The sequence below is a fragment of the Indicator indicator genome, chromosome 22, assembly GCF_027791375.1.
Source record: "Indicator indicator isolate 239-I01 chromosome 22, UM_Iind_1.1, whole genome shotgun sequence".
NCBI lineage: Eukaryota > Metazoa > Chordata > Aves > Piciformes > Indicatoridae > Indicator > Indicator indicator.
The window spans coordinates 6128732-6146858 of record NC_072031.1 but is presented as its reverse complement, the minus strand read 5'-3'; the positions used below and the strand labels follow the sequence as shown (position 1 = coordinate 6146858).

General features: G+C 50.1%; 1 protein-coding gene across 1 annotated transcript in view; it reads right to left on the bottom strand.

Moving 5' to 3' along the window:
• ARHGAP17 (Rho GTPase activating protein 17) overlaps positions 1-18127 on the bottom strand; it is a 56231-nt gene that overhangs the window by 19795 nt on the left and 18309 nt on the right. Inside the window, exons 3-10 of the mRNA XM_054391292.1 lie at positions 12671-12710; positions 5960-6064; positions 5081-5157; positions 2795-2906; positions 2533-2609; positions 1493-1604; positions 588-656; positions 344-425 (exon numbers count right to left, since the gene is read on the bottom strand). Of these exons, the coding sequence (XP_054247267.1) occupies positions 344-425; positions 588-656; positions 1493-1604; positions 2533-2609; positions 2795-2906; positions 5081-5157; positions 5960-6064; positions 12671-12710 (674 nt within the window). The remainder of the gene's footprint in view (positions 1-343; positions 426-587; positions 657-1492; positions 1605-2532; positions 2610-2794; positions 2907-5080; positions 5158-5959; positions 6065-12670; positions 12711-18127) is intronic.

Below are 18127 nucleotides of genomic sequence, written 5' to 3'. Positions count from 1 at the left end.
CCTAAATCACAATAAAACTTTTATTGGCCTAAAAACCCCAGGAATGAATCAACAAAGGTCACATGGAGAAGGGCAAACACAGAGGAAAAAAAAAAAATCCTTCCTTCAGTCTCTTGGGTATCAGACAGATCCTGACCATTTTATTAGTGTGTTAAACTATGGCTGGAGAACTCCAGAGAACACAGAGATGGAATTATGCTTGGGAAGGTAAAATTGTTAAGTAGATCAAAATGGCCTTCATTAAATAAGTCTGCATGCAAGAGAATTGAGATAAAGGAGGAGAACATTGTGCAGAGGTGGCACAGGCAAGGAGAAGCATCAGCCAGAGCACAGGTTACTTTACCTTGATGGGCTTGAATTTCAGGGAGGACCTTTTCTATGACTGCTAATGCTTTTCTATGGTAATCTGCTTGTGCTTCTAATAACTGAGAACAGAAGCCACATTTTAAAAACAAAAAGAGCATTAGCTCCTGGTGAGCACACAATACAAGACTAGAAGGTTTAGCACACAAGATGTGGTCTCTGAGAATCGAGTCTCTAGTACACACAAGGTGCTGCAATCAAAATCACACTGAACAAATACTCACCATGACAAAACACCTGGCATAGTCCCCTTCTTTGGACACAAAGCTGTACATGTCTGCTGCCAGCTGGTCCTGGGAGACAAGAGAAGGGTACAAAGAGTACATCAAACCTACAGGGACACTCCATCTTAGACAGGAAGACACAAGTATGTGGGTTTGTGTTGTTTAGAATGGCTCCAAAGGAGGCCTCAACAATGATCCCAGGGCTGGAGCACCTCTGCTATGAGAACAGCCTAAGAGAGGTGGGACTCTTCAGCCTGGAGGTGAGAAGGCTCCAGGGAGACCTTAGAGCAGACTTCCAGGATTTGAAGTGGGCTACAGGAGAGCTGGAGAGGGACTTCTGACAAAGGTGTGGAGTGAGAGGATGAGAGGTGATGGCTTTGAACTGGAGGAATCTGGACTTAGGTGAGACACTAGGAGGAAATTCTTTCCCATGAGGCTGGTGAGCCTCTGGAACAGGTTGCCCAGAAGTTTTGGAGGCTCCAAGTTCAATCACTGCCCTGGTCCTGCTGTGCACACACTATTGCTGACCCAGGCCAGGATGCTGTTGGCCTTCTTGGCCATCCTGGGCACACCCTGGCTCACAGCCAGCTGGCTGTAGCTCACAGATACTCAGTGACTTGAAGCATAAGAATACCCTGAACATTGCACTCAAGGCTAAGACAGCTCCTTCCCATCACTGTCTCAAATTGAAATAGAAAATGAGGTAAAACACCCAGCTTAAAAAGGAGAACAAGGTCCTCATTAAATTGCAGCAATTCAGCAGAGATCAGCCAGCACTAACAGACCTTGAAGAGATGCAGTTTGTCACCAGCCAGCTCCATGCACAAGGTCTGCAGAAGCAGCCACACTCTGATTGCTGTGCTTGCTAACAGGAGCTAAAGGGCAAACACTCATCTTGCCATTACCTTGCATTGTTCTACTTTATTGCCAGCTTCATCCATCTCTTCCTTAAGAGATTCTATTTTTGAAGGATGCACTTGAAAATTTGTTCCTGAAGTCTTGTGGGCTTGGTTATACCTGAGGAAGAAAAGCTCCAAGTCAGCTAGCTGGTGAAAACTGGTAGCAAATGAGAGTCTGCATTCATGGCTCCACTGAAATTGGCTTCTTTGGACAGGAAACAAACACAAATAGCTTCTGAGGTTTTCCAGCAGAGCTAAAGGTCTATAGCACAAGGGTATAATGTGTTAGCACCACAGTTTAAGGCCATGTAAAGGCACTTAAAGGTTGAACAATCAGGACCCTACAGTGAGCTGAGTCAGTGCAATGCTGTAGGAGCATGTGGCATGGTTACCAAAGTGGTTTCCCATTCCTTCAGTTGTTCACCAGTTTAAGTGCACTGGAAATAAGATGAGTTTTGAGCACTACTCCTACAGGCACCTAAGAGCTCCAATATCTTGATTCTGTTTGGATCTAGCAGTCCTGAGTCCTTTTTAAAGTGACTTCCATGTAAGTTTGTCTTTTACTCTAAGTATTTACATGCAGACAGCAGCACTGTAGAAGCAAGTGACAGCATCAGATCAGATCACAGAAACACAGAATCAACCAGGTGTGGCACTTCATCTTCACTGGCCTTCCTGCAGTCACACCACACCTGGCCCACCATAGGTCTAAGCCAGCTCAGGCAGCCAAGCTGACCCAAATCATGAGGCAGCAAAAGAGTCACTTTTGAACCAAATCAGCTCCCCACATTCACTCCTCACAGCAATGACCCTGCTGACACAGCTCTGGGGTGGGAACAGGCAGCAGAGAGCAGCTCAGGCTCACAGAATGGTAGGGATTGGAAGGGACCTCTGGAGATCATCAAGTCCAAATCTCCTGCCAAGGCCTAGAGAAGGTCACACAGGAACACATCCAGGTGGGTTTGGAATGCCTCCAGAGATGGAGACTCCACTACCTCTCTGGCCAGCAACAACTGAACATAAAAAGGACTTAATGTTATTTTTACCTTCCTCTTGCAGAATCCCAGTCCAGCACCAGCTTTGCCAGCTGCTTCCTCTGCTTCTGAATGTTTGGGATCTCTGTCTGAAACAAGAATTCAAGGCTTGGATGGATTTTTAAGCTGTGTATTGTAATCAAGGATGTTGTGCAGATCTTGTATCCACACAACTCCTTCAAACAGTTTTATCCTTACCCATGAGACAAACCCTTTCTGCTCACTTTATACATCAGTCTAGCCCAAATTCTCCAGCCAGGCTGCACTGACTTACCTCTGTTAGTTGACAGAGTGGATCTAAAACTTCCCTCTCAATCTGTACTTCATGCTGAGAGAGCTCCATGGCCAATTTGTTCTCTGCATCACCACAGGTATCCAGCATTTTCCTTTCAGAATGAGAGGAAGTTTAATGTGAGTTAGAACTGACTAAAGAAGGAAGACTGAAATGCCTTCAAACCCTTCTAGAAAGCTTTGTGTGGTATAAAGTAAACCACTACTTGCTGGCACAAGCCCAAGGTGCTCTGTGCTGTCATGTCCTGCACCTGGGTCAGGCCAGCTCCAGGCACGAACCCATGCTGGGTGCAGAGCAGGTTGAGAGCAGCTCTGAAGAAAACCTTTGGGGTGTTGGTTGCTGAGAAGCTCCCCATGAGTCAGCAGTGCCCTCATGCAGCCCAGAAGGCAGCTGTGTGCTGGGCTGCAGCAAGAGGAGTGTGGCCAGCAGGGCAAGAGAGGGGATTCTGCCCCTTTTCCCCTGCTCTGCTGAGACCTCACCTCCAATCCTGCCTCCAGTTCTGGTGTCCCCAGCATAAGAAGGACACAGAACTGTTGGAGCCAATCCACAAGGATGATCCAAGGGCTGGAGCACCTCTGCTATGAGGATAGGCTGAGGGAGCTGGGGTTGTTCAGCCTGGAGAAGTGAGGGGACCTTAGAGCTGCCTTCCAGTGCCTGAAAGAATCCTACAGAAAGGCTGCAGAGAGACTTTTCTTGAGGGTGTCTAGAAACAGGACAAGGGGGAATGGTTTGAAGCTGAGGGAGAGCAGGGTTAGACTGGATCTGAGGAAGAAGTTCTTCAGCACAAGGGTGGTAGGACTCCAGAATAGGCTGCCTAGGGAGGTTGTGGATGCCTCCTGCCTGGGGGTGTTCAAGGCCAGGCTGGATGAGGCCTTGAGCAGTTGAGAGGTGGCCCTGCCCATGGTGGGGAGGTTGGAGCAAATGAGCTCTGAGGTCCCTTCCAGGATTCTGTGAAATTTGGGACAGGCAAGGAGTGTTATAAAACCTTTGTCTTCTAAAGTACCTCAGCTGTTACAACATTTTTTGGCAGCTTTAAGCCATCCAGGTGATTATACCAGCCCTAAGGGCAGAGGAGTCAGCATTCAATACAAAGCCCATCCTCCCATCTCAGCAGATGCAGCAAAATGGCTGAATGTAGCATTGAATTTTCTCCTGAACCCCTTTAATGTGAAAAGCTCCTAGCATCATAATGCTAAGCAATCATATCTCCAGCAGTCTCAGGTTCCAAACCCTTGTTTTAAGCTTCTTCTAAGGGAAAAAAAAAAAACAACCAAAAGCCAAAGATCTCCTGCAGCAGCTCACAAAAATGAAAGCAAAGGTTTTTCAGGTCATCTTACACTGTCTCCATTAGAATTCCCATCAGCAATGAGGAAACATTTGCTGGAGGGATTTGGCAAATTGATTTTCATTTATTTCAGCCACTTTCCTGTAAGTTGCAAATCTGCACTTTGCCAGGAGAAGGGAACTGGATGTGGAACTGTTGGAGAGGGTGCAGGGAAGGCCACTAAGATGATCACAGGGCTGGAGCAGCTCTGCAATGGGGACAGGCTGGGAGAGTTGGGGCTGCTCAGCCTGGAGAAGAGAAGGCTCCAGGGAGACCTTAGAGCAGCCTCCCAGTACCTGAAGCGGCTCCAGGAGAGCTGGGGAGGGACTTTTGACAAGGGCTGGGAGTGACAGGATGAGAGGCAATGGCTCTGACCTGGAAGAAGGGAGATTGAGACTGGAAATTAGGAAGAAATTGTTGACAGTGAGGGTGAGGAGACACTGGGACAGGTTGTCCAGGGAGGCTGTGGATGCTCCCTCCCTGGAGGTGTTGAAGGCCAGGCTGGATGTGGCCTTGAGCAACCTGGGCTAGTAGAACTTTGAGGTCCCTTCCAACCCACCCCATTCTATGAATCTATGAATTTTAACCCAGACACCAGGAATGCAAACTGACACCAGTTGAAGTCATGAATGCAAGCCTGCAGAATGCAGTCTTTGAACTATAACTGGAGATAATAATTCCACTCATCCACAGTGATAAAAGCCATTTGCAAATGCTTTTAAGATATCAGAGAATCAGAATCCTCTGGAATGTGATTCAGAGCAAGCTTAAAACTCTCCCCCAGAATCACTCCACAAATGCTTGCTCACTTTTCCTCCCTTTGGACTAGAGAAGGCATCTCAAAATATTAGTTTCATTAGACTGAAACCAGCCTTTGTGTACCCAAAGCCTCTGATTAGAGCCCTGCAGGCAACAAAATGAGAGACTGCAAGCCAAACACTTACCCCAGCAGAGTTTCATCACTGAGCTGGACAGATCCTTCTTGCATGTTTTGAGCAAGAGCTGTTAGAGGAAGTTTTTTCTGTGGGACAGAAGGCAGAGTGCTTAGCTATGCTCTGGTCACCCCTTCTAGCTTTCCCAATACATTCCCTCTCAGACTTTTCTCTTCTTCCATGTGGTTTCTATTACACACACACAGAGAGCTCATTCTTTGACTTTAAGGAGGCATCAAGTCACAAACAGTTTCAAGCCTCAAGACTCCTGTTCTCTGAGACTTTCCAAAGCAATTTCTTGTCAGTCTTGGTTGGAATGGCCCAAAATGGACCTCAGCTACAGTCAAAGGCAAGCAAACAGCTGTGACTTGAGCTCTAAGCAACATGCTTGTCACCACCTCTCCCTGCAGAGCTTCATCCTGTGTGCTCCTTGTCAGGGTGCAATGGTCAATAAAAGGAGGAAAGTGGAGTGTTCATTGTTTGTGCTTCTAGCACTGCAAGAGAACACAGCCATGGCTTTTTTGAAGAGGGGCAGGAATCAACCATGTCCAGCCAAACCCTGACAGTTAACTGGAGATGCTGGGGCACAGAGCTAATTCTAAATATGAGGAGCTTGACCAGGGTCACAGAAACTCCTCCTTTTAGGCCACAAGAAAGCTGAGAGGACTCAACAGAGTGCAGACACCACTGAGTGCCCTGGTATCACTCAGGTCCCCCCATGGCTGTGCTGTTAGAGTTGGGTGAGGCTTTCCAGCCAGCACTTTACCAAATTGTCAGCAGGGGAGGTGATTTCAGAGAGTTTTCCTTCCCTTGGCTGGTTTTGAGGCCCAGCAGCTGCAGAGCACATTCAGAGCAGTGCCAGAAGGCAAGCCAAAGGCCAACTGTACTTACATGTCTCTTCTCAGGGTCTGTACCATGCTGGCCCTGCAAACATGCAATTAATCTCTTCTGTGCAATGTGGCAAACAGATCTCACAGCGTCCAGACGCCTCTCGATCTGCACAGCAGGAGGTGGGGAGAGAGACAGAGAGAAGGAAAACAAACAAAAAACCAGAAGTCATTTTCCTGGCCTCAGCAGAAAAAAAAAAATCTTCCTCCTGTACCACACTGAGTTCTGGGTTCCATATTTCTCAAGTTCTACAGCTCACCAGAAGTTCAGATGCTCAGCAGAAGTGCCTGGCAGCAAAAATGCTCACAAAGAGACTGAAGTTGCTTTTTTTCCCACCCCCACTCAGTGGCAGAGAGGTTCAGTCAAAGCTTGCAGTGCTCACAAGGCTGGAGAGGGGAAGCAGGAGAACAGCACTGCTCCTGCTTTTTGTCTCAGCCCAACCAGCTTGGTACCTGTCATCAGAGATGGGTGGCAGTTGCAGACAGCTGAGACAGTCATTTGGGGAGAAAACAGTGGGAAAGACATTTTTTCATTGTGAACTGGTAAAGCAGGAACTAAAGACAAAGCTGATCAGTGAAGGGGCTGCAGGAGAGCTAGGGAAGGACTTTTGACAAGGGCTTGCAGTGTCAGGATGAGGGGCAATGGCTTTGAGCTGAAAGAGGGGAGATTGAGACTGGAGATAGGAAGAAATTCTTGACAGTGAGGGTGGTGAGACACTGGAACAGGTTGCCCTGGTGGGTTGTGGATGTCCCCTCCCTGGAGGTGTCCAAGACCAGGTTGGATGAGGCCCTGTGGCAGGGAGGGGTTGGAACTGGATGATCTTTAAGGCCCCTTCTGACCCAACCTATTCTATGACTCCTTTACACTGGGCTAAACCTATGGGCTGCAAAACTGCTGTGCTGCCTTCTCCAGCCATTCAATACAAGGACAAAGGTCCTACATGCCAAGCCAATGAATATTTGCAGGCAGAGATTAATGGGATGTGGAATGAATAAAACAAACAAACAAACAAAACACCACTACAAATTAGGTGTTGAGGCCCAGAAGTTCTGTTTCTCAGAGCAGATTTGAAGCATGGCTCAATATACAGCCTGTGAATGTGGACAAAGATAGACAGGAATAAACTGCTTTTGCAGGGGGGGGGTTAAGGAATTTGGACTATTTTCTTCCAAGGAACACCAAAAGCAAACAAACAACAGAGATGAGCTCCCTGTGCACAGCACCAAAAGAATGTGGTTTATCTGCATTTTGATGACTCACCAAGAATTAAAGGAGGCCCTTTGGAATGGTTTCTATTTAAAAAGCCAAGGGAAAATAAAGGAGATGTCAGCCTCAGAAATATTCCAGGATCCAGTCTGATACAGTTTGAAAAACCACTCCTCCTATTACCTTTTCAAGAGGACAATAACTGTCCCCAGCCTTCCCATCACTCAGAAATAGAGATGATACTACTGAGGAGTAAGTTTAGGGCTTCATAGGTTCTTAGAAGGCTTTGGGTTTGAAGGGACCTCAAAGATCATCCAGTTCCAACCCCCCTGCCCTGGGCAGGGACACCTCCCACCAGACCAGGCTGCTCAAGGCTTCCTTCAACCTGGCCTAAAACACCTCCCTGGACAACCTATTCCAGTCTCTCACCACCCTCACTTTTTTTCTTCCAGATCTCCAGCCTCAATCTCCCCCCTTCCAGCTCAGAGCCATTGCCTCTCATCCTGTCACTCCCAGCCCTTGTCAAAAGTCCCTCCCCAGCTCTCCTCTAGCCCTTTCAGGTACTGGGAGGCTGCTCTAAGGTCTCCCCAGAGCCTTCTCTTCTCCAGGCTGAACAGCCCCAACTCTTTCAGCCTGTCCCCACTGCAGAGGATCTCCAGCCCTCTGACCATCTTGGCCACTTCCTCTGAACCCTCTCCAACAGTTCCATGACTTTCCTGTGCAGGGGGCACCAGAGCTGGATGCAGTGCTGCAGGCAGGGGCTCAGCAGAGCAGAGGGGCAGAATCCCCTCCCTGTCCTGCTGGTCACACTTCCCTGATGCAGCCCAGCACTTGCCTGCCTTCCAGGCTGCCAGTGACCATCGTTGGCTCGTGGGGAGTTTGTCATCAGCTGACACCCCCAAGGCCATCTCCTCAGGGCTGCCCTCGAGCTACTCCCTGCCCAGCCTGGATTTATGCTTGGGATTACCCTGACCCAAGTGCAGGACCTGGCACTTGGCCTTGTTGGCCCCATGGTAGGTCCTTTGAAGGGCATCCTGGCTGGCTTTAAAGCAGGAGATCCATCCTTGGTTTCAGCAGAGGACACAGACTGCTGAGTTCTAATGATGCTGCAGCTTCTCATCGTGAGTGTTACAGATCCAGCTCAGAAGGACACATTTCTTCCTCCCAACAGGTTCATATGGAATATGTACATCCCTGATGTGGTAACAGCTGGAGGGAGGTGATCAGGTGCCACCAAAAGCATATGGTAAAAAATACAGCTGCTGAAAGGGTCAGAAGGTCCAAGGGAAGAGGGACTTTCAGGGGTGTGGGCTGGGAGAAGCTGCAAGGAAGAAGATGGCAGTGGTGGGAGGCATGGTCAGATGGGCATTTGGTGAGGATCAGCAGGGAACCACAGCTGTTGGAGGTGGGAGCTCTGATCTGAAAACATGAACACGTGCAGGACTGGGCTCTTTGTTTCCTTCCAGAAGGTTCTGCTAAGCTGTAGCCTGTAAGGGCACCCAAAGCTGGCCCTTGGGGCCAGGCTGCCCAGCAGCAGGCTTTGCAAGTCCAAAGAGAAGGTGAAAGAGAAGCAGGACAGGAGGGCTGGAGGACCAGTGCAGGAGGGCTGAAGCTTCACTGGCTGCACAAGGCACTAAAGGCTCTTGCCAGCCACAAGATGAAAGCAAACTGAGGTGCTCAAAAAGCTCAGCACAGCTCCATCAGAGCATGGGGCAGAGAACCTGCCCAAGGAGTGCTCTGAAAGCACAAGGCACTGCCTTTTATTTACAGAGCACAGCTAAGCAGGCTCCAAATTAAGTGTACTTCAAGGGAGTCCTCCTGAAGATCACTGAAGAAGGTGGTGCTGGTTGTGGTCTGCTGCTGCAGGCAGGGCCACTGATGTCTGCTATCTGCTCACTGCAGCCCCACCACCACATCCTAAACCACCCACTGCTCCTGAAAGCATTGCTTTCTGCCTCCTTGCCCACTCAAGACTTCAAACACTGAGCAGAAGCTTTATCAAGTGTTTATTTTTGCTCAGTCACATAGCCAAGGCTTCTCAAAACACTGAGCAGAGGATTTTTTCACATCTGAAGCATGATGACACCCTGTGACTGAACCATCCTCCAGACCCCAGCAGGACAGAACAGCTCATTGAGCCTGGATCTTAGGAAGAAGTCCCTCAGTGCAAGGGTGGTGAGACTCTGGAACAGGCTGCCCAGGGAGGTTGTGGATATCCCCTCCCTGGGGGTGTTCAAGGCCAGGTTGGATGAGGGCTTGGACAGCTGATTCTAGTTGAGAGGTGTCCCTGCCCATGGTGGGGATGTTGGAGTGGATGACCTCTGAGGTCCCCACCCTGAGCCATTCTAGGATTTGGTGATTCTCTTGGCAGCCCTGCATGGTGGCTTGGGTTCCTTGGAAAGCCTCTGGAGCACAAGGCACTGCCAGCAGCCTCCTTTCTAGGCATTCTGAATGCTAAACTCAGAGGGCAGAAGACTGACAGGAGGAACATGACCCCAATCTTCATGATCATATATCCTCCTTTTGGATCTGCTTTGCAGTTCAAAGCAGGAAGGACATCAATCTCCATTAAGCTACCTTTGAACTGAAAATGTGACCTGCAGGCCACGCTGTCTGTAGCCACAGGGCATCTTCAGTGTACAAAACATCCCACAATTGCTTTATTATACCCCACCAGGGCAGGCCAGAAAGTGAAGCTATTGTAGAAGCCTTTCCAGCAGTGAATTCTATCCCTTGTCTTCAGGAAGGAACACATCTAGCTGAGATACTTGGGAGCACTGCACTTCAGAAAACAGAAATAAAAAGCTGTGGTGATCCCAGGTCAAAGCTTGAGCTAAATATAAAGAACAACACTGTGAAGCATGGTTAGAGAGTGAACAGTGCCCTGCTTTTAAGCTCTTTAGTTAGATAAGAGCCTCCCTCCCCTCCACAAGCCCCCAAGAGCAAACAAACAAGTGAGTAAATTCTTCCACTTGGGTGTAGCCCAGTCTGCTCCCTGCCTGGGAAAGCCTTGCTTGCAAAATTATTTTGGCAACAAGCAGCAGGATTTTTGGCTTTCACTTCATGTTACTATTCTGCAGCTACCCAAGAAAGCAGAGAAGCCCTTGAAGGTTCTCAAGGTGCTTTAACTTCCTTTGTGCTGTTTAACTGTTGACATCTCTGCAGAGATGGAAGTTGTTGTCCAAACGACAGTGCTGTCAAACTGAGCAGGGATTTATGGTTCAGACAAAGCAGTGGGAAAATCACAGAATGGGTTGGGTTGGAAGGGACATCAAAGATCATCCAGTTCCAAACCCCTGCCACGGGCAGGGACACCTCAAGGTGTCAAGGCCACATCCAGCCTGGCCTTCAACACCTCCAGGGAGGGAGCATCCACAACCTCCCTGGGCAACCTGTTCCAGTGTCTCCCCATCCTCACTGTCAACAATTTCTTCTTAATTTCCAGTCTCAATCTCCCTTTTTCCATCTCAAACCCATTGCCTCTTATCCTGCCACTCCAAGCCCTTGTCAAAAGTCCCTCCCCAGCAATCCTGCAGCCCCTTCAGGTACTGGAAGGCTGCTCTAAGGTCTCCCTGGAGCCTTCTCTTCTCCAGGGTGAACAGCCCCAACTCTCTCAGCCTGTCCCCACAGCAGAGGTTCTCCAGCCCTGTGATCATCTTCGTGGCCTCCTCTGGAGCTGCTCCAGCAGCTCCATGTGCCTCTTATGCTGGGGGCAGCAGAACTGGAAGCAGTGCTGTGGTAGAGCTGTGAGGTCCCAGCAGAGCAGAGCAGAGGGGCAGAATCACCTCTCTCATCCTGCTGGTCTCCCAGATGGTCCAGGTCAGCTCATTTCACCATTACTCCAGATGATTTCATGCACTTGTGCTGATTTCAAGTTTTCAGGCTGATCCATTCTCTCATGCCCTACTTTAATCTGAACAGCTGGAGAGATGTGAAATAAAAAGTACTGACATCATCTGCCTGGCTTCCATGTTTCATGTGGAGTCCTGAGCTGAAGCATTCTGAGACGCTCTGTAATCCATCTGGACTAACCATCATCCCATGAGGAGAATCTCATGAGGTTCAAGAAGGCAAAGTGCAAGGTCCTGTACCCAGGTTGAAGCAACCCTTGATATCAAACTCAGGCTGGGGGAACGGTGGTTGAGAAGCTGGACAAGAGCCAGCAATGTGCACTTGCAGCCCAGAAGGCCACTGGCAGCCTGGGCTGCATCAAAAGATGCATGAGCAGCAGGTCAAGAGAGGGTGAATCTGTCCTTCTGCTCTGGTGAGACCTCAGCTGGAGTGCTTTGTCCAGCTTTAAGGCCCCCCAGCACAAGAAGGGCATTGATCTATTGGAGAGGGTCCAGAGGAGGCCACAAAGATGATCAGAGGGCTGCAGAATCTCTGCTGTGGGGGCAGGCTGAGAAAGCTGAGGCTGTTCAGCCTGGAGAGGAGAAGGCTCCAGGGAGACCACAGAGCTGCATTTCAGTATCTGAAGGGGACCTACAGGAAGGCTGGGGAGGGACTGTTCAGAGGGTCTGTGGTGATAGGATGAGGGGCAGTGGTTTGAAACTGCAGCAGGGCAGATTTAGGTTGGACATCAGGAGGAAGTTCTGCACTATGAGGGTGGTGAGACCCTGGAACAGGCTGCCCAGGGCTGTGCTTGAGGCCCCATCCTGGAGACATTCAAGATCAGACTTGATGTGTCCCTGGGCAGCCTGCTGCAGTTGGAGGTGTCCCTGCTGAGTGCAGGGCAGCTGGGACAAGATGAGCTTTGAGGGTCCCTTCCAACCTAATGCAGCCTGTGAATCACCTGGGAGGTGCCATGGAGCAGCCAGCCTGCCTGCCCTCTCCCCACTTTATGCTCTGCCATGGCTTTTAAGCCTTTCACAAGGTAACCAGAGGAAGGAAACTCTGCAGAACAAGCCTGCAGTCCCATTTGTTCCCCGTCACCAGTCAACCTTGTTAATCCACCAGCCACAGCTAGAACTGCCCTGTGAGAGCTGCACAGCTGAGGAGATGACAGACTTCCCCGAAGATGACAGCTCTGCAAACAACTCAGATGTCAGCCTGACAAGTCTGAGAACAAACTCCACAAGTCAAATATTTGGACACAGGAAAAAAAACCCTGCCATTATCTTGTAGCCATCACTTGGCACCTTGGCTGCCAACTTCTCTTCAGAAGAAAGCAGCTATGTTCAAGCTTAGTTTCTTCCCAGCTGGTGGTGCTCCACCAGACACTGTCAAGTCATTAGCACTGATGGTTCAGAAGCTTAGGGAGCTGCTTCAGCTCATTAAATGCATAAAGGCTTCCTCCCTCCCTTTACCAAGCTGCCCCAGCAGGTTCACAAACAGAAGGACCCAAGTTTTTCCACTCAGATGGTAGCAGGTTCTATGTGCTGAGGAGTCAGCCAAAGACATCTTTGTTTCCATCCCATTCCCAGTGGTTTTCCCCCCTCCCCAGAACTCCAAAGGCTCAAACTTCACCAAGAGCATCACAAAAATCCCACATCCAATGTGTTACCATACCTGCAGCAGGTCCTCACTGAGCACCTCTGTTTTCTCAGCCCTAAGGGAGGAAAACAAGGTCATTGTCAGGTTAATGAGCACGTTCAGGGGTAAGGATTGCTACAATGCTTTCAACAAAACCCCTTTGGTTTCCAGCTCCAGTCCCAGCACCAGGACACACACTCAAACCTTCACAGGTCCAATCCCACACCTTGTTCCAGTCCCAGTTTGCACATAAACTTTGAGTTGGCTCTTGTTGACACAGAGCTGATTGGTGTTGACTCATAGCTAGAACACTGCTTTAGCCTCCCTTTCCTACATCTATAAACCAGAGACAGATAAATTTAGTTCCCCTGTGATCTCTCCTACTTGGCTGCTCACTGCTACTACACCTCTTGCCACAGAGGACTTGGACCTCCTCCAGTACTCTATTTTCCTGTCCAAAGAGTTTCCCTGCTGCTCTCAGAGTTCCTCATCTACTACATGGACTTCCTTCTGATCCTGCAAGCTGGTTAATAACTTACCTCCGGGCTGGTCATGCACAGAAAGTTCATTTTCAGAGAATCCTAGAATGGCTTGGGGTGGAAGGGACCTGAAATATTACCCAGTTCCACTCCCCCTGCCATGGGCAGGGACACCTCCCACTAGACCAGGTTGCTCTGGTCTTGAACCTGGCCTTAAACACCTCCAGGGAGGGGGCATCCACAACCTCCCTGGGCAACCTGTTCCAGTGTCTCACCACCCTCACTGTCAAGAATTTCTTCCTAATCTCCAGTCTCATTCTCCCCTCTTCCAGCTCCAAGCCATTCACCTCATGTCCTGTTACTCCAAGCCCTTGTCAAAAGTCCCTCCTCAGCTTTCTGGTAGTCTCCTTTTTCTTCATCAGCTTACCAGAGCTCCAGCAGCTGACCTGCCAGTGGACTCTGTCCTTCCAGGATAACTTTGGAAAGCAGCAGGAGAGCAGCAGTGCCACACACACAGTGCACAGGGTTTAGCTGTGTGCCAGAGACTGGTAATGGGCAAAGCAGCTGCCTTTCTCCACCTTCACACAGCCCCAGGTCTCAGCTGCCTTCTTTTGCCTAGAAACGTGCTTTAGAGAAAAAGCAGCTGACTTCTGCATCTCCACCATGCAGCTGAAGCTCAGGCTGACTCCCCTGTGGATCTCCCTGGCCCTCAGTTTGGCTCAGGGTAAGAGAGAGATCAGAGGAATGTGTTTCAGGAGTTCATTCACCCTGGATGCTGACACACAAGCACTGAGCTGACATGGAACAGGCACAGTGAAGATCTGACAGACCAGAGAACACACAACCTCAACCTGAGCAGGGGACTGAGGAAAGAGTCACCTCAGGTGCTGCAACTCAAAATGACTTCTAAGAACATTTAGAGTACTTGGAGCTGGCTACCTGCACATCACTAACCCACAGAGGTGCTGATAATCACAGGGCATGGACTGGCAGCTCACAGAGCTCTTCCCACCCAGGAGACAAAGGGCAACCAAGCTGGTGAAGCATCCTGGAGGACAGGTCTGGTGAGGAGCAGCTAAGGGACTGGGGTTGTTCAGCCTGGAGAAGAGGAGGCTGAGGGAGAGACCTCGTTGCTCTCTACAGCTTCCTGAAAGGAGGCTGGAACCAGGTGGGGGTTGGTCTCTGCTCCCAAGGAACAAGCAAAGGGTAAGAGGAAATGGCCTGAAATGGTGCCAGGGGAGGTGCAGGTTGGACATGACGAACAATTTCTTCCCCTTGAGGGTTGTCAAGGCCTGGCCCATGTTACCCATGGAGGTGGGCAAGCACCAAGGCTGGTGCTAAACCACATCCCCCATCTCTGCCTCTTGGAAACACCTCCAGTGATGGGGCCTCAACCACCTCCCCAGGCAGCCTGTTCCAGTGTTTGAGGACCCTTTCAGTGAAGAAGTTTCTTCTCATGTCCAACCTAAACCTCCTCTGGTGCTATCTGAAGCCATTTCCTCTCCTCCTATTACTTCTCCCTTGGGAGAAGATACTGACCCCCACCTGGCTCCATCCTCCTTTCAGGGAGCAGCAGAGGGCCAGAAGGTCTCCCCTCAGCCTCCTTTCCTGTGCCAGTAGAAGTCTGTTGCCACTTTACCTACAGCTCCCCACAGACCGCGCCGTGAGGTGAAGTGCAAACTTCTCTTTGTGCACCAAACTGGTTTATTAAGGAACTTCAAGTGACAGCTTGAAAATCCTGCTCCCCTCTGGTGCAGCCAGGGACATTCTGCCCCTGTCACCACCATCATCATCATCACCACCACTGGTGGCAGCAGGGCAGCGTCCTCAGGCCAGCACTCCTTTAGCACAGCCACCAGTGATGATGTCAGGTTCGGAAATGCAAGAGGGAAGACCTCACCCTTCCTGCAGGCCCACATTCCACCTTTAATAAGGAAGCCAAGAAAGAGCCACTAAATAATGATGGTTTTGCAGTGACCACAACCATGGAGCAGCAACAGCAGCTGTGTGACAGCAGCACAGCCCTACCTCCTCAGCCAGCAGGGCAAAGCAGCAACCAACCACCAAAGGTAGCTCTGCTTGCCTCTGACTAACAGGTACAACTAGTTCAGAGTCTGCATCTCACTGCAGCTTCATGGGATGCTAACTCTGAGCAATTAGGGAATGAGCAACCTTATAGAATCCTACTATAGATTGCATTGGAAGGGGCCTGAAAGATCATCCAGGTCCAACCTCCTGCCATGGGCAGGGACACCTTCCACCAGACCAGGTTGGGCAAGGTCTCATCCAACCTTGCTTTGAAAACTCCTGGGCTTGAAGTTTCCACAACTTCTCTGGGCAACCTGTTCTAGTGCCTCATCACCCTCATGGGGAAGAATCTCTTCCTAATGTCCCACCTAAATTCAGCTTCTTCCAGTCTGCAGCCCTTGCCTGTCACCCTTTGCCTTTACAGGTCTTTGTCAGAAGCTCCTTGATGGTTCCAGTACCCTGAATCTTAATCACTGTTACTTGAACCTCTGCTCTTATCACTTGCTAGGTCTTACTTGCATCTTATCTAGTTGGCACATGAAGCAATAAAGAAAAATCCTTCTAGGATCAAGATTAAGAACTGGATGGAAGACTTAGTGGCAGAGAGTGTTTCCCAAGGGCTTCATCCAGCCCAGCAGTGCTGGTAGCTGGCCTCTAGCCTGGAGACCCTCCACAGCAAGCTTCCCCCAGGAGATGCCACAGCATCTCCCTACCCCACATGGAGGTTCTGAAGCCCAGCCCACAGCAGCTCTGCCTGTTTACATTCCCAGCAGCTAAACCCAACACAGTTCAGACAGTTCATTCCCAGTTGCCAAAGGAGGTCCCTCCAAGCCATTACTAAGGAGGAAAGCATGCTGTGCTCTCCCAGCCCCTCCTGCATGCTGGGGGCCCCAAACCGGTTTGTGACCAAGACATTTGTCCAGGATCCACTGGCACGTGGCAGGGAAATGGGGATCTGCCTAGCCTGGAGCCTCCTGACACCTTCTACGTGAGAGGGGAAGGAACAGCAGCCTGGGGACATTGGACTCTGTGCAGAGGGCTTGGCATCAGAGCCCAGCACAGGCTGTCCATGCTGCAATGGAAGAGAGCTGCTCTGCTGGCAGCAGGCCACCAGCAGCAGGAACAGAGCTGGTCCCCTAGGAACAGAAGGGTTGAGAGGACTGAAGGTGAAGTTACTCTGCTCCACGAGGCCTTTGCAAACAGTCCCTCTGCAGCCTTCTTGTAGCCCCCTTCAGGTACTGGCAGGCTGCTCTTAGGTCTCTCTGGAGCCTTCTCTTCTCCAGGCTGAACAACCCCAGCTCCCTCAGCCTGTCCTTGTAGCAGAGGTGTTCCAGTCCCCTGATCATCTTCATGACCTCCTGTGGACCCACTTCATCAGGTCAGTGTCCTTCCTTGTGTTGAGGACCCCAGGGCTGGATACAGCACTGCAGGTGGGGTCTCACCAGAGCAGAGGGGGAGAATCCCCTCTCTCCATCTGCTGGCCATGCTGCTTTTGATGCAGCCTGCCCCAGAGGTTTGGAAGTATTCAGGAGGCCTGTCTTTTCCTGTATTGTTTTAATTGTTGCCATGTTAATTACAACACTTCACCTTGCAGTGACATTCTAAAAACACACTACATGTGTCCGCAGTTGGCCAACCCTCTCTAAGTGTTTTCTGGTACTATTCCTTTTCTCTCTTTCCTTCTTTCCAGGAAGGTCCTTTGGCACAGCCCAGCACAGCTGTGAGCAGGGTGGGAGCAGAACAGCTCTCACCCCACAGGTTTAAAACTCATCCCTTTTTCATTCCACAGCTCCTCCACACTTCCAGCCACAAGTCTGCTCTGTACAGCTGGGAAGAGCAGATGAGAATTCCTGAGATAAAAGTGTTTATCTCCCAGGAGGAAAGAATTTATATGTCCATGGATAAAATCAAGAGGCTCCATTAAAGCAGCACCGGAGAGAGAAAAAAAAATGAAGTTTCATCTAAACCACGTTGGAATCACCTTCCAAGGGAAGTGGTGGGCTCCCCTCTGTTGGACAGTTTGAAGACTCAGCTTGATGGGGTGCTGGGCCAGCTGATTTCAACTCCACTATCACCTAGAAAGGTTGGACAAGATGGTCTTTGGGGGGTCCCTTCCAACCTGGGATTTTGTGAGGTCACACTGGCCTCAGAGCAGAGTCCTGGTCACCACCAGAGCATCACCTCCAGCCCAGGGGCTGATCTCCTAAACAGGTCAGAGCTACCAAACCAGAGGAAATTCCTACTGTGAAAGTCTAGCAAGGAAGGAAGGAGAGCAAACCTGCCACGAAGAGCCATAAAATCTTGGCCATTGACAACAGAAGGAGTGACTCAGTGCCAGTGGCCAAGTGGAAACAGAAACCTTGAGTCACAGGCTGAGGATGGGAGGTGGGGCTGCAGGGAGGTGATGCCACGGAGGGCAGCTCACAGGGAGGGCAGCTCGCTCTGTGACGACACAGCTCCGCATTCCTCAGCTCTGGAAAGAGTCTGGTGGAACTGAGGAGACATCCATCCAAAGCATGAGGCAAAAGGAGAGCTCTGCCTTCCCTGCTGGGCCATTTTCCCAGACAAAGGGTTTGTTTGTTAGCAGGAGGAGCCAGCCTAGCTCTGCTGGCCAGTTCACACTCCAGAGCACCTTCGGCGGGCGCGGGGCTGGCAGCACATCCTGCCAGCTTTCCACATACAATAGGCAGGGTTCACTGCCAGGAAAAATGGAAGAATCAGCAGCTCTGTTCCAAAACAAGGAATTCAGAATTAGAGGACAATTTCCCCTCCAAAAGGTTTGTTTTTTAACAGTCACCAAGGCAGACTCCATAGTTTCAGGTGTTTCAGGACTTCCAGCTTAGATCTGACATTGTGCCGAGCTCCAGGAGCACGTTTCCCTCTCATGCAGAATCTGTGTAGTATCCATGGCAAAGAATCTTAAACCTAAATGAAAAATTCGTTCAGGAGAAAGGCTTGAATCAGCCTAACAAGACCAGAGACAAAC